Source organism: Ovis aries, chromosome X (assembly GCF_016772045.2).
Source record: "Ovis aries strain OAR_USU_Benz2616 breed Rambouillet chromosome X, ARS-UI_Ramb_v3.0, whole genome shotgun sequence".
Taxonomy (NCBI): Eukaryota; Metazoa; Chordata; class Mammalia; order Artiodactyla; family Bovidae; genus Ovis; species Ovis aries.
The window spans coordinates 23,035,061-23,050,436 of record NC_056080.1 but is presented as its reverse complement, the minus strand read 5'-3'; the positions used below and the strand labels follow the sequence as shown (position 1 = coordinate 23,050,436).

The 15,376-nt window shown below is 37.0% G+C and overlaps 1 protein-coding gene and 1 non-coding gene across 3 annotated transcripts in view; both read right to left on the bottom strand.

The window, feature by feature from the left end:
• POLA1 (DNA polymerase alpha 1, catalytic subunit) overlaps positions 1-15,376 on the bottom strand; it is a 291,633-nt gene that overhangs the window by 232,780 nt on the left and 43,477 nt on the right. For both annotated transcript variants that reach the window (XM_012106423.5, XM_042242229.2), the window contains exons 23-26: positions 14,945-15,044; positions 13,588-13,712; positions 8,730-8,879; positions 8,202-8,324 (exon numbers count right to left, since the gene is read on the bottom strand). In XM_012106423.5, the coding sequence (XP_011961813.3) occupies positions 8,202-8,324; positions 8,730-8,879; positions 13,588-13,712; positions 14,945-15,044 (498 nt within the window). The remainder of the gene's footprint in view (positions 1-8,201; positions 8,325-8,729; positions 8,880-13,587; positions 13,713-14,944; positions 15,045-15,376) is intronic.
• LOC114111825 (small Cajal body-specific RNA 24) lies at positions 14,242-14,371 on the bottom strand. Its single transcript, XR_003587564.1, has one exon. It is a non-coding gene; the product is annotated as a small Cajal body-specific RNA 24 (non-coding RNA).

The following is a 15,376-nucleotide window of genomic DNA, read 5'->3' as shown; positions in this document are numbered from 1 at the left end:
CCCAAAATAGAAGAACAGGTTCAGTAACTCCACAGGAAGCAAAGAAGACAAATACACTTAGACCTCTTCTGTACACAATCCCTAAAAATAATTCCATGAAGGATTTAACACCTAAATAAGAAAAGCCAAAGCCTGCAAATTTTAGAAGAAAATAAGACAGAATGTCTCTGTCATTGGAGGAAGGAAAGATCTCATAAGAAAAAGCAAACAGTGTACAAGGGGGGAAAAAATCAAATATGTGACAATAAGTTTTTAAAACTTCTGCACAAGAAAAGACAACAAATACAGTTAAAGAATAAATCACAGACTAAAAGGTATTTGTAACAAAACTGACCAAACAAGAATTAGCTTTTGACCTAAGAATACTTAGATACAATCCAGTGAAACAAGACATACATGCACAAGCAAATCACACTGAAAATAGAAAACTTAAGAGTTAAAACACATGAAAGGATGCTAGCCTTAATATTGAGGAAATGTAAATTAAAATCACAGTGAGCTATCACTTCACACTCATGAGACTGGCAAAAATTTTAATTCTGATAATAACTAGTGGTAGCAAAGATGTGGAACACTAAGAATTATGCAACAAGTAAGTTTACAAGTACATAAGAAGTTTAAGACCCCTCAACAGAAAAATAACAAATTCAAAAAGGTAAAACTGAATAGCAAAATTATTCCCAACTATTTTTAAACTGGGCTTCCCTGGTGGCCAAGTGTAAAGAATCTGCCTGCCAATGTAGGAGATAGGGTTCAACCCCTGGGTGAGGAAGATCCCCTGGAGAAGGAAATGGCAACCCACTCCAGTATTCTTGCCTGGAAAACCCATGGACAGAAGAGCCTGGGGGGGGCTATAGTCCATTTTGCTGCAAAGAGTTGGACACAACTTAGCAACTAAACAACAAAACAACAATTTTTAAATTAACCTCTAATTCTGTGACTGAAGAAGTCATGTATCATAGCCCCATGGCCATAAATACGATGAATTTAACTTTCTGAAAGAATTAGCTTGCCATGATAAATTAAATGACTGTTCACACTAATAAAATATCATATACTGCTTGTGGCCGTGCAAACTCCACTCCTAATAATACCCTAGAGAAACTCTCACACAGGTGGCACTGTCTACTATAGCACTATTTGCAGTAGCAAAGAATTAAACTTAAAAACATGGACAACTGGAGAATAAAAAATATCCTGTGCTATATTTATTCACTGAAATATTACACAATAAGTAGCAAGGAGATTCAACCAGTCCATTCTGAAGGAGATCAGCCCTAGGATTTCTTTGGAGGGAATGATGCTGAAGCTGAAACTCTAGTACTTTGGCCACCTCATGCGAAGAGTGGACTCATTGGAAAAGACTCTGATACTGGGAGGGATTGGGGGCAGGAGGAGAAGGGGGCGACAGAGGATGAGATGGCTGGATGGCATCACTGACTTGATGGACGTGAGTCTGAGTGAACTCCGGGAGTTGGTGATAGACAGGGAGGCCTGGCGTGCTGCAATTCATGGGGTCTCAAAGAGTCGGACACGACTGAGTGACTAAACTGAACTGAACATGAATAAACCAAGTCTGAAACTGTATCAACGTGGACCAGCTTAAAAACTGGTGTACAGAATAGGTACTTTCTCCTGCTGTTTTTGGCAAACTGCAAAAACACATGTATAGCATGACACATAAATGGTAAAAACTTCTAGGGCACCACATATATAGGTACACGTTATCTGTTGTGAAAGCAAAAAACCCTGGGCAAAAAGGACACAACCTGAGAAAGCAGGTACCTCAAAAGAAGAAACAAATGAGAGAGGGTATGGAGGAAAGGGTCTTCAGTTGTCTCTACAATATTTTATTGCATTTAATTTGTTAAAACTAGGCTTTTTAAAGAAAAGAGATTGGAAATGTGAAACTTTTGCTTATTTGCAGATAAATCAGAAAGTCTCCTTCAGCACTTAATTATGAGATTCTGCCTATTCACTCATTCTCTTTTGCCACTGAAATCAACAAAGGCTACAGCCAGCCCTCCATCCCAGGGCCATTTTGAAGGGCTCTTGACAGGCACTAGCACATGGCCAAGAGACTCCCAGGAAGGCTTGCCCAGACTGTAGTGTTTTCCTGCAATGATTTGGACACATTTTCAAATGCCCAAATTTCGGCTCCAAACGCAACTAAAAGCTAGGCAGTCTACAACTGGTTGGCAAGCAGGCTGGCAAAGACTCATTTTAGCCTACTGGGTGAGAAAATGAAAACGCACGGGCTCTATACCCAAACATTAGAGCACACATTCACTTCAAAATGCAATCAGAAATCCAGACCAAAAATCATTTTCTCAAGGGCACAGAAATAACAGAGTGCAGAAATAAAACAATACCAACGTCAACAAGTACTAATTATTCCATAAAGACAAATATTACCATTACACTAAGAATTATGCAATGAGTATGTTTATAAGTACAGAGTAAGTTAAAAATCCCTCAAAAAACCCCAACAAATTCAAAGAGGCAAAATTACACATCAAAATCATTTCAATTCTCTTTAGATTAGCCTAATACTGTGACCAAGGGAGTTATGTATTGTAAACCCATGGCCAGAAGTGTGAATTTTGCTCTTTGATAGAAGAATTAGCTTGCTATGATACATTATATGATTGATCCAATCAACAAAACTTATTATTCAAAGACCATCATTATTTTAAACACTAAATAGACTATTACAATTCTCTGGTCCTTTAATAGTTCCAAATTAATAAAAGTGAAAAATCTGGACAGATTTGTGTCACTAAATGGCCTTCACTATTGTTCACAGTATAAAGCCTTAATTGATTAATGATCTCAGGGTGTCTATCGCCATCTAGTGAACAACCACTTCAATTACCACACCAGTCACTTGACTACCTAGTCTTGTTTCCTCTGTGGTTTAAAATATATGTCCACTTAGTGCTATCAACTTACCCACTATCTTTTTTATGTCTCTACAAATACACTGAGAACAAACACAAATACAGATGGTATTTCTGTAGATTCACTTCTGGATATCTATCAATTAGCTTTCCATATTACTTCTCTGGAAACACTGAATTCATTATTTTTAAATAACCTGCACACTATGAGGTCCCTCATACAATTCCTTAACCATTAACTAATTCCTCTACCGCCGAGCAATTAAAAATCATAGAAGAGTTTAAGTGTGAAAGATCACACCTGGGAAAAGACAATATTGATGTCCATTTGACATAACTATTAGCATTTTTATTATAAACCTGTTTTTAAAAGTACAATTAGTAATTACTCTGAGTACTCTAGCAGCCATAATACATTTGATTACAGAAATTATTAGGTCACCAGAGCCAAACCTGCATGATTCCAACAAACTGAGCACACACAAAATAGACTTAAAAATAAAACGGGGGAGGAGGGCTTAAGGCCTCCCCAGATTGTGTATTAATCCATATTCAAACATGAAATGTTACAGTCTTTTCTGGTGACATACTACCAGGTTTCCTTCTCATTAATTTCTACCTGAACCTTAATCTAATTTATCCTACAAGGATTTTAAAAGCAATCAACTTCTAGGATTTTCAGGTTACTGTATTACTATATTTCAGGTTACTGTATTATTTGGTCTACTCTTGATACAAAAACAAGTTTGATAAGTCACAGAAATATTCCAAAATTCAACAAACTGACTCCCTTTTTACACTTCATTCCTCCTACCTCTTCAATAATCAAAAGATTCTTAATTCACAAAGACCTAAAATATGGAAAATAACAGTAAACCTACAGACAGATTATCACATAAAATACTTCCATCCGCCAGTGCTAATAATTATCACCAATACATTGCAATCAATTTTATTATAGGAAATAATTTCTGTATGTGGCTTTGAATCTTCTCAAGTAAGATTTCCAGGAAGCAACTGTGTAATTATTATTTCTCATCAACCTCACATTACTTTAAAGGCCCATTTCCCACAGTTGCTGTATTTTTTACTTGTGGGAAAAAGCAAAGGGGAAAGCAAAAACCAAGAATTTAAACCACACATGATTATTTCTAGATTTATCTAAAATTCTTTTTTTAGTGGGGAGAGTACGGTTTTTTTAAACAAAATACTTAGTAAGATTTGTTACTCTTCCATTTTATATAATAGAAAAATAATAATTGAGTTTCAATTCCCTATTAAAAATTGAGCTAAACAAAAATGCTGCCCTTAAAGTACAATGGATTAGGGGAGTAGGGGAGATCATTGGACAAATTTGGGGCTTATCATTATCAACAGTGCCCTTTTAAGCTTGTGGATTTCTGAGCCAATGCAGGAAATGTAACAACAGGGATTTCCCAACAGCAAGAGGCACTCTCCAAGGGAGTAAATTGTCAACTATTGCCTCTCGTGAGAAACTTAAGAGTAACCCTGATCCAATCTCAATAGTCAACCCATGTATTATCACCCAGTTGGGGCATAGTGAGTGCATTTCCTAATACAAAAATAAGATGGTATTCTATCAGAAGCCACTGGATACATACACAGAAATAAAATTTAAATAATTTTAAAGTAAACTTAGCCTAAGAAAATGAAGACATCCTTCCTTCATTTCAATAACCCCCTAAAACACCTATATCTTCTCAAGGAAAAAAGGCTTGTGTCTTGAGATGAGTATTGAAAAAGGCGTTCTTCTAGGAATAAGTGGTAGAATGCAAAGCAGCAGTCAGGAAAGCCATCCTGAGACAGAGCAAGCACACAACCTTCATGCAGCAAGAGCTTTCAAGTCAGGAAGATCCGGATTCCCATTCAAATAAGTCACTTGTTACACTTTACCTCTGAGTTTATTAGCTTTCTTATTAGCAAAATGGGAACACAATTACCTCTGTCAACTGACTCTTATGAGATCTTACTGAAGAATGCATCTGAAACTGTCTCACATTATGCTGGTGTCCAATATATGTCTTGCCCTCCCTCACTGTGCCCTCAGGAGAGTCTTTGAGACTGGGATCCCAACAGAAGAGCAGCTCTCAACGTCCTGTTCATTTCATGCCAGTGAGATCTACACCATCCAATACAGCAGTTCACTAGCTGTATGGATATTTGAGGATAATTCTAATTATAATTATATAAAACTCAAACTCTACTTCCTCAGCTGGCTGACAGTAGCCAGCTATCAAGCACTCACTAGGCACTTGTGGCCAGCAGCTACTACACTCAATACTGCAGATGGAGAACGTATTCATCATCTCAAAGTGTTATTACACACATCTAGTCTAGCTTCTTCACAATCCAGATAATCACAATGGTATGATCACTCACACTCACCTACAGCCAGACATCCTGGAATGTGAAGTCAAGTGGGCCTTAGGAAGTATTACTACAAACAAAGCTACTGGACGTGATGGAATTCCAGTTGAGCTATTTCAAATCCTAAAAGATGATGCTGGGAAAGTGCTGCACTCAATTAGTCAGCAAATTTGGAAAACTCAGCAGTGGCCACAGGACTGGAAAAGGTCAGTTTTCATTCCAATCCCAAAGAAAGGCAATGCCAAAGAATGCTCAAACTACCACACAATTGCACTCATCTCACACGCTAGTAAAGTAATGCTCAAAATTCTCCAAGCCAGGCTTCAGCAAAACATGAACCGTGAACTTCCATATGTTCAAGCTGGTTTTAGAAAAGGCAGAAGAACCAGAGATAAAATTGCCAACATGCGCTGCTGCGCTGGATCATCAAAAACGCAAGAGAGTTTCAGAAAAACATCTATTTCTGCTTTATTGACTATGCCAAAGCCTTTGACTGTGTGGATCACAATAAACTGTGGAAGATTCTAAAGGAGATGGGAATACCCCAGACCACGTGACCCGCCTCCTGAAAAACCTGTATGCAGGTCAGGAAGCAACAGTTAGAACTGGACATGGAACAACAGACTGGTTCCAAATAGGAAAAGGAGTACGTCAAGGCTGTATATTGTCACCCTGCTTATTTAATTTATCTGCAGAGTACATCATGAGAAACGCTGGGCTGGAAGAAACACAAGCTGGAATCAAGATTGCTGGGAGAAATATCAATAACCTCAGATATGCAGATGACACCACCCTTATCGCAGAAAGTGAAGAACTAAAGAGCCTCTTGATGAAAGTGAAAGAGGAGAGTGAAAAAGTTGGCTTAAAGCTCAACATTCAGAAAACTAAGATCATGGCATCCGGTCCCATCACTTCACTGGAAATAGATGGGGAAACAGTGGAAACAGTGTCAGACTTTATTTTTGGGGGGCTCCAAAATCACTGCAGATGATGACTGCAGCCATGAAATTAATTAGCTTCCAATTAAAATAAATAAATTTATATTAAAAAAATAACATGGCATAATAATGAAAAAAAAAAAAAGACGCTTACTCCTTGGAAGGAAAGGTTATCACCAACCTAGATAGCATATTGAAAAGCAGAAACATTAATTTGCCAACAAAGGTCCGTCTAGTCAAGGCTATGGTTTTTCCAGTAGTCATGCATGGATGTGAGAGTTGGACTATAAAGAAAGCTGAGAGCCAAAGAATTGATGCTTTTGAACTGTGGTGTTGGAGAAGACTCTTGAGAGTCCCTTGGACTGCAAGGAGATCCAACCAGTCCATCCTAAAGGAGATCAGTCCTGGGTGTTCACTGGAAGGACTGATGTTGAAGCTGAAACTGAAATGCTTTGGCCACCTGATGTGAAGAGCTGACTCATTTGAAAAAACCCTGATGCTGGGAAAGATTGAGAGCAGGAGAACAAGGGGACGACAGAGGATGAGATGGTTGGACGGAATCACATCACCGACTGAATGGACATGAGTTTGGGTGGACTCCGGCAGTTGGTCTGGCAGAGGGACAGGGAGGCCTGGCATGCTGCAGTTCATGGGGTCGCAAAGAGTCGGACACAACTGAGCAACTGAACTGAACTGAACTGAATCTAGATTCTAAACGGGTCACCTTTTTTTTTAAAGAGCCAGATATAAATATTTTAGGCTTTGCAGGTCATTCAAATTTCCATCTTGACTACTCAACTCTTTCACTGTACTGCAAACGTACCTACAGACAATACTTCAATGAATGAGTGTGACTATGTGCCAATAAAACTTTATTTATAAAAACAGATGGCAGGCTGGATTGGGCCTGTAAGCTGTAATGAGCCGATCTATAGAGAATTCTGACTCCAGGTCCCCAGTATGAGTATTCTGCCTATAACCACTACCTCCTTAAGACCAAGTAGTCTTAAATTCACTGATAGCAATCAGTATTTTACTAAAGCTAAATGGAATTTAATATCTAATATAACTATTCTCTTACAAACTAAGGAAAATCCATGCACATGGTCCTAAAGCAGATGAAGCTTTTAGTGTTTACAGAGGGATAGCACCTCCAATCTGTTTGGTATGTAGCCCATCTTTCTAAAACCAGTTACTCTAAATCTGCAATTCCAGTTCTGATGATGTTCATGCAATTAGGAATTTGTACATCCAGCTGCCTACTTAAAATGCCTACAGATCTATTACAACCCTCAAAGGTAACATATCCAAGACAGAACTTCTCTCCCAGATTTCCCCTTCTTAATAAATGGTTTCACTAGCTAACCAGCTAAAAGATAAAAATGGAGACATCCTCCTTGACTTCTTCCTTTCCCTCACACTCCAACCTAATATATCCACAAGAAAACTAGCTTCCTTACATCACAGGCTTCATTCATGTTACCTCCTAAAGAACCCTTCCTTGACCAAGCTAAGCCAGCCAGCCACCTTAACCGTGTTCAACCTACCACTCTGTTTTAATTATCTGCATAGCATTACTTCTACCATATTCTCTTATTTTTTATATTTGCTTATTCACGTATTTAAAGTCTGATTTCCCAAATGACCTTCTCTCCACCCTAAGCCCTTTCTACACCCTTTGCCCTAGGTAGATATGAGCCTCACAACACAGGGACTTTTTATGTCTTGCTTAACACTCTATCCCTGGTACCTCGAACAATCCCTGGCATACAGCAAATGCTCAATAATTACATACACACACAAAATGGATTAATGAATGAATCCTTACTTAAAAGCATATCTCTCTCAAATTTGCCCTAAAAAAGGGATATCTGAAGCTGTATTACTAGGAAGCAAACTTTTTGGCTCTCCCACTCTGTAATATGTATAGTTTAAAATACTTTTATTTTAGATATGGCAATGTTATACCATTTACCTCTCTTCCTTTGTATGTCACCAAAGCAGCCAGGGGTTTGGCATAAAATCTGCTGTAGGAGAATCCCAGGCAGCCGTACATACTATTTGCCGTGAGCTTCAAAGCCTTCTGTCGAATGTCATACTGTAGGCCACACGAGGACAAAAGACAGACAACAATATTTGCAGATGCATAAACATTTCATTAGATGTTTTCTAACTCACCAATAAGAAACCCTCAATGTCCCTGGAGAAAAGAACTCTGAACACAGTCAACCCATCCTCCCAAAGCCATGATTCCCTGACCTCCCAGAAGCAAGTAAACAGATTCCAAAACTCGCAGAAGGTCAAAAGGCACTTGCTAGATACATCTTTGCAGACAGAGGTGCCTTGTATTTTGAGGCATCAGATGTTTCTGAGTGGTTTCCAACCCACCAACTTAAAGTTAGCACATGCATTTGTCCACAGCATCATGTTTAAATCACTCCTAGATAATCAAATTTTCAAAGGTGAGACTGTCACTCAGAGGTTGCTGAGTGGAAAGATATACCTGAAGATGAAGGTCTGGATTTAAATCTTGCTGTTTCATTAGCTGTTTTACTTGTCTTCTCCGCTCTACCAGTTTTCGGATCTCTCTGGGCAAAATGCCCATTTCCAAGCTTGGATCTGGCAGCTCAGGGATCTGCTCTTGTTCTCCATCCTGATGAACACAAGACAAAAACTTCAGATAAATCAAACTTTCGTGAAATGAATTTCCAAAATCATACCTTGTGGGAACTTAACCCCACATCTTGTAAAGCTACTTTCTCATCTAAGTATAAAGGTCAACAATGCTGAGAGGGCTGAAAAGCAGGTCAATGCTGCCCTCTTTTCAGTCAGTTCTCTCAGCCTATCATTCCCAGTACCTTCCCAATCTAGTTCTTGACAAAATGTAGGCATCGTTTAAAAGGATGAATTTTTACACATGCTCCTTTTCCCCCTTCAACAAGATTGAGGAGCAACATGTTTGGGGGTATTGTTTTTAAAATAGAAACATTGAGAGACTGCTTTAAAGAAAGCAGTTAAAGTACTATTTTTAAGACCTGTGCAGTACCAAACAAAATGCTACAAAACTCTGTTAAACTATGGGGAATCACAGCAATTACTTTAAGTGTTTTAGACTGAAAAATAAAAACCTAAATACTAAATCAGCGAATCTCTTTTAGGAATCTGGAGCCCATATTTAAATAGGTCATGACATTTCTAAAAATTAACACATATATATTCCTTAGTATTTATACGGTATCTTTTATCTATCAATTGCTTTACAATTGGTACAATAGCAACATTTTAAGAAAGCAACCAGTAGTCTTCCATTAAAATTTACAGGAGGAAAAGGCAGGGGAAGCATTAGGCCATTTTTCTCAAGGCTCCATTAATTCTACTGAATATTAACAGGATACAAAGAAAAACCAGGCACATTTGCCCTTTCAAAGGTCCAAAATTAAAAATAAACCTCTTGGCTTAAAGTATATCAAGTCAATGCCATTTGATAACCCAGTTTTTACAAAGTATCTGATTTTATAAAGATCAATAACTTCAAATGAACAATCTCACAATAGTAACAGGGACCTATTGTTTTCCAATAGAGCAGATGATGATAGCAAACCTATTAGAGATCTTGGTACACACTCCAATTTATTTACAGCAACCATGGAGCTCCAATAGAAAGTAAACTGAAAGAATATGAAGTCAGGCAAGTTACAGTCCATGCCTGGCTCTGCCAGCACGAGCTGTGTGGCACTAGCTGTTCTGAAGACCAAATGCAGTACAGCCCAGGAAAATGATACAGAACCCATAAACTGCTACATGTATAGTATTTCTCAGATGACCTCTTTCAACTCTGAAGTGTAATTTCATATCCAGAATCTAAACTGGAAAGCTCAAATAACAAAATGGTGGGGGGGGGGAGGAGCTGTATAATGATAACTATCCTAATACTGACACAGACAGGACATAATCCAAAGAATATTACTAACCAAACGTAGTCACTACCTCTTGGGGATGTCTACTCAATACCTACCCTGTAAAATTATCCTCCAGTCTCATAGAAAAGCCTATCCTCAGCAAACACATTTGTACTGTGTGAACATGCTCCTGTGGCCACAGATGATGGACAGGTGTGTTCACCAACCTAGGCAAGCCTCTAAGATTCTCTCTTCCAGGAATATGGAATTAGGACTGAAAAACAGCCCCTAAGCTGGAACCAAAAGACTTGTAATTTAGGAGTTAGAGAGCAAATAGACATCTTCTGCCTCTTGCACAAAGAAGCAGAGAAAAACAACATATAGAGATAACGTCAATTTACATCTTTTACTGCTGGAGAACAGTAAAACAGAATCTAATCAAATTCCCAACTGGCAGTCAATTGTATAAGTTTTTTTTTTTTTAATTTTAGTTTTTTATTTTTTAAATTTTAAAATCTTTAATTCTTACATGCATTCCCAAACATGAACCCCCCTCCCAGAACCACACATTAAGTTATTAAGCCATACATAAAACTGTTGACTGTATGAACACTAGATTAAAATTTATGTGATATAATTCAAAAGGATCATTTGAAAAGGATGTTTAATGAGTAGAATTGGTAATAAATGCTTTCACGGCCAAAATTTAAAAGCCTGAAAATAACAAGTGTTATAGGAAAAGGGGAACAATTCACATACATGACTGGCAGGAGTATAAAATGGTACAATGACTCAGGAAAACAATCTAACAGTTTCCTTTCAAGTAAAACATACACTGTCCAATGCAACCCAGCAAATTCACTCCTTAGGTATCCCCCAAAATGAAAGCACACATCCACAAAAAGAACTGTAGAAGAATGTTCACGGCAGCTTTATTAATAACAGCCCCAAACTGAAAATAATCCACATGCTGATCTCAGGGGAACAGATAAGTATGAAATACATCTCAACAATAAAAAGGAAAGAATAGCAATAATGCAACAACACAGAGGAATCTCAAAAAAATTACACTGAACAAAAAAAGCCAGATACAAAAGAATGCATACTGTATCACTCCATTAATCTGAAATTCTTGAACAGGCAAAATTAAGCTATGGTGATATAAGTCAGATCAATTACTGACTGATGGAAGAGGGGACTGACTATAAAAAGGCAAGTGAAACATATCACAACTTAAGGGATGAAGCTAAAGCACTGCTTATAGAGAAATTTACAGTTGCAAATGTCTAAATTAAAAGAGATGATCTCAAATCAATAATGTCACCTTCTATCATAATAAACTAGAAAAAGGGCAAAGTAAATCAAAGAAACCAGAAAAAAGGAGGTAAAAAGACTAGCACAGAAACAGAACAAAAAAGCAATAGAGAAAATTCAAGGAAACCAAGGTTGCTTATTTGAAAAGATTAACAAAATTGATAAACTTCTAGCTATACTGAAGTTTTTTCTTCAGTAAAAATACCTTTTTCTTCAGAAAAAAAGATGACTCAAATCACTAAAATCAGGAATAAAAGGAGGGGACCACCACTACTGACCTTAAAGAATTACAGTGATTAAAAGGGAATAATATGAACAATTTTATGCCAACAAATTAGATAACCTATACAAAATGGACAAATTTATAGAAAAGGCAAAAACTACCCAAAGTGACTGAAAGAGAAATAGAAAATCTGAACAGACCTATAACAAGAGACTGAGTTAGAAATTTAAAAAAAGAGAAGTCTAAGACCAGATAACTTCACTGGCAAACATTAAAGTATTAAAACAAATCCCACATGAACTCTCCCCAAAAATCGAAGAGAAGGGAACTCTTCCCAACTCATTCTATGAGGCCAACATTACACTAATACCAAAACCAGACAAAGATATATACAACTATACACCAACAGCCTTTATGAATACAGAAAAAAACTCAAATACTAGCACATTGAATCTAGCCATATACAAAAAGGATTATACACCAAGTGGGATTTATCTCAGGAACAACAGTTGGTTCAACAATCAATACAGCATACTATATTAAAAGAATAAAGAACAAAAACCATATACTGATCATCTTAATAGATGCAGAAAAGGTAGTTAAGAAAACCCAACACTATTTCATGATTTAAAAAAAACACTCAACAAACTAGTGCTAGAATCGAACTTCCTCATACTGATAAAGGCAAGCTGTGGGAAACTCTCAAGTAACATCGTATTTAATAGTGAAAGACTAGATGCTTTCCCCTAATATCAGGAACAAGAAAAGGGTGTCTGCTCTTGCCACTTCTATTCATCTGTACTGGACGTTCTAGCCAGGGCAGTTAAGCAAGAAAAGGAAATATAAGGCATCCAGATTGAAAAGGAAGAAATCAAACTTTCTCTATTCACAGACAAGATGATACTGTCTATAGAAAATCCTAAGGAATCCACAAACTATTATTACAACAACTAATAAATGAGCTTAGCAAAGTTGCAGGATGCAAGATCAATATACAAAATTCAGTTCTATTTCTCTACACTAGCAATGGACAAACCACAATTGAAATTAAGAAAACACTCCATTTACAACTGCACCAAAAATAATGAAATATTTAGGAATAAATTTAATAAAAGTGAAAGACTTGTACACTTAAAACTAGAAAACACCTTTGAAAGACATTAAGGACCTAAATAAATGGAAAGATTCGATTTTCATGGATTGGAAGACTTAACATTATTAAGATAGCAATATTCCCCAAAGGGATCTACAGATTCAATACAATCCCCATCAAAATCCCAGCAGATATTTTTGCATAAATTGACAAGAGATTCTAAAACAAACAAAATGTGACATGTATTGCTACAATGGAATATTCAGCAATAAAAAGGAATGAAGGACTAATACATACTACAACACAAATGAATCTCAAGAACAGTATGCTAAGTGAAATAAACCAGACACAAAAGGTCACATATGATTCTATTTACAGGAAATATACAAAAATACACAAATCTATAGAGGTGGAAAGACTAGTGGTTGCCTAAATCTAGAAGGGATTGAGGGAGGTAAGGGCTAAAAGGAAGAGAGTATCTTTGGGGAAAAATGAACATGTTCTAAAAGTGATTATAGTGCAGTTAGCAAACTCTGGGAATAAACTAAAAGCCATTAAATTGCACACTTTAATAGGTAAATTACAGAGTCTGTGAATTACATCTCAATAAAGCTATTAGATAAAAGACACAGAACCAGTCTGAGTCTCCTCCTACCCAACACTCCCCCCACCTTCTGACCAAAAAGAAAGGATATGTTACCTTTTAGAAGGAAAAGCTAGAATGCCATTACCTTTCAGAAGGAAAAACTAGAACACCAAGCCCTTTGCTTATCTTCCCCCTTTAAGCACTATTTTTAATCTCAATTTCAAGAGTTCCCAGTTGAATACAAACCTCTACAACTTTCTGTGCCTCTGAAGCAACTCTTTGCACTGTTGTAAAACAAATGTTGAATTCCTGAATGATGGAAGGATACAAACTGTTGAAGTCCAGAAGCAAAATGAACTTATCATAAAAACCTGCAAGGAAAAAAGGCCCATGTTACAAAAAGTCTTTAGCATAACACCGTATTAGAAGTACTATATTATGACTCCATATACAATCCAGAGCTGTGAGGCAGACAAAGGGAAAAAAGGAGTTGACTATCACCCTGTAAATATATATCAGAGTGAAAAATCAGGTAACCAAAGACAAAGAAAGAAGAGATTCTGTCTGGCATGGAAACCTCAGCAGTCCCCCAAAAGTACTCTATTATTATGGGCAAACACTCCCCCTCATATCAATTACTTTTTTTTTTTTCATTTACTAGATCCTATCAATTACTTTACACAGGTGCCATGTACATTCCCCAAAAAAATAAAATGCTGCTAAATTCTCCTTCAAGAATGCATTCCTTTCCACCTATCCTCCCCCCCTTCTCTTCAAATATTTAGTGATCTCTACCAGCAAGTGTTTATACATTTTTTTTATAATCACACCTTCAAAGAATAAAACAGGCAGCCTATTTACCTGTATACAAACTGCTAAGATCAGACAAGATGCACACATAAATGTCAGTAGTGGAACGATCCACCCTTTTTACTAACCAAGGGTGAACAGAAAGCTACTGTATTTCTCTAGGACATTTACAAAGAGTTATCTTCACCTTCAGAAGAAACTGAATAGAAGTAAATGTCCACAGTTAAGACAATAACAACAACAGCAAGCATATACTGATAGCTTACTGTGTGTCTGGTACTATTATTCCTTAAATCCCAGTGTGGTTTTTTTCTTATTGCCGGACCAGGGATGGAAACTGTGTTCCCTGGCTTGGAGGGCAGATTCTCAACCACTAGACCGCCAGGGAAGTCCTAACAAATAGCTATATATTGGACCAGAGGTTGGCAAAGATCAAATTCAGCCTATCTCTTTTTGTACCACTCATGAGCTAAGAAGAGTTTTTACATCTTTAAATGGTTGGGAAAAAAATGTACAAAGACTATCTCAATGATATGTGAAAATGACACAAAATTTAAATTTCAATGTCCATAAATAAAACTTTCTTGGAATACAGCAAAAAAAAAAAAAAAAGATTCACATTAATCCCATGTTAAAAGACTGGCAAGCAAGATTTTCACATGAACGTAAGAAAATAAATAAAGTCATTATGAAACCTATTCGCTAACATACAAAACACAAGTCAGGTCTTTTAGTTTCTCAAGCTGACTGCATTAAGAAGTCCCTTCACATCAGGGACAAAGCCCAGCCTTACCAACTTTGGGGTCCAAGACCAAGCCTCCAGAATAAGCTGCTTTCTTACGTCCTTTTTTGTATTTATTGGTGTCTCCATCAATGTCTTCATCTTCATCTCCCTAATATCAAATGGAAGATAACTTCACCAGCCAGCAACTCATGAACCAATTTAGAAGGTTTATGATTTCCCCCTTTCCAACTGCAGTACACAGTTCTAACAGATACTTTACTTTCAGTTAATAGTCCTCTAGGGAAAGACAGTTACTGTAACATGTTCATGAATCCAAATGAATGCCAAGCATGGTACTTACCAAAACAAACACTGTATCTGAGGTGATAAATATGCAAATTCCACTTTAAAATATTTCTGAATAGAACTTCACATTTCTAAATCAATGGACACTAACAATTCAACTATTCGTGCCATGTAAAATTTGAGATTCTAAGAATT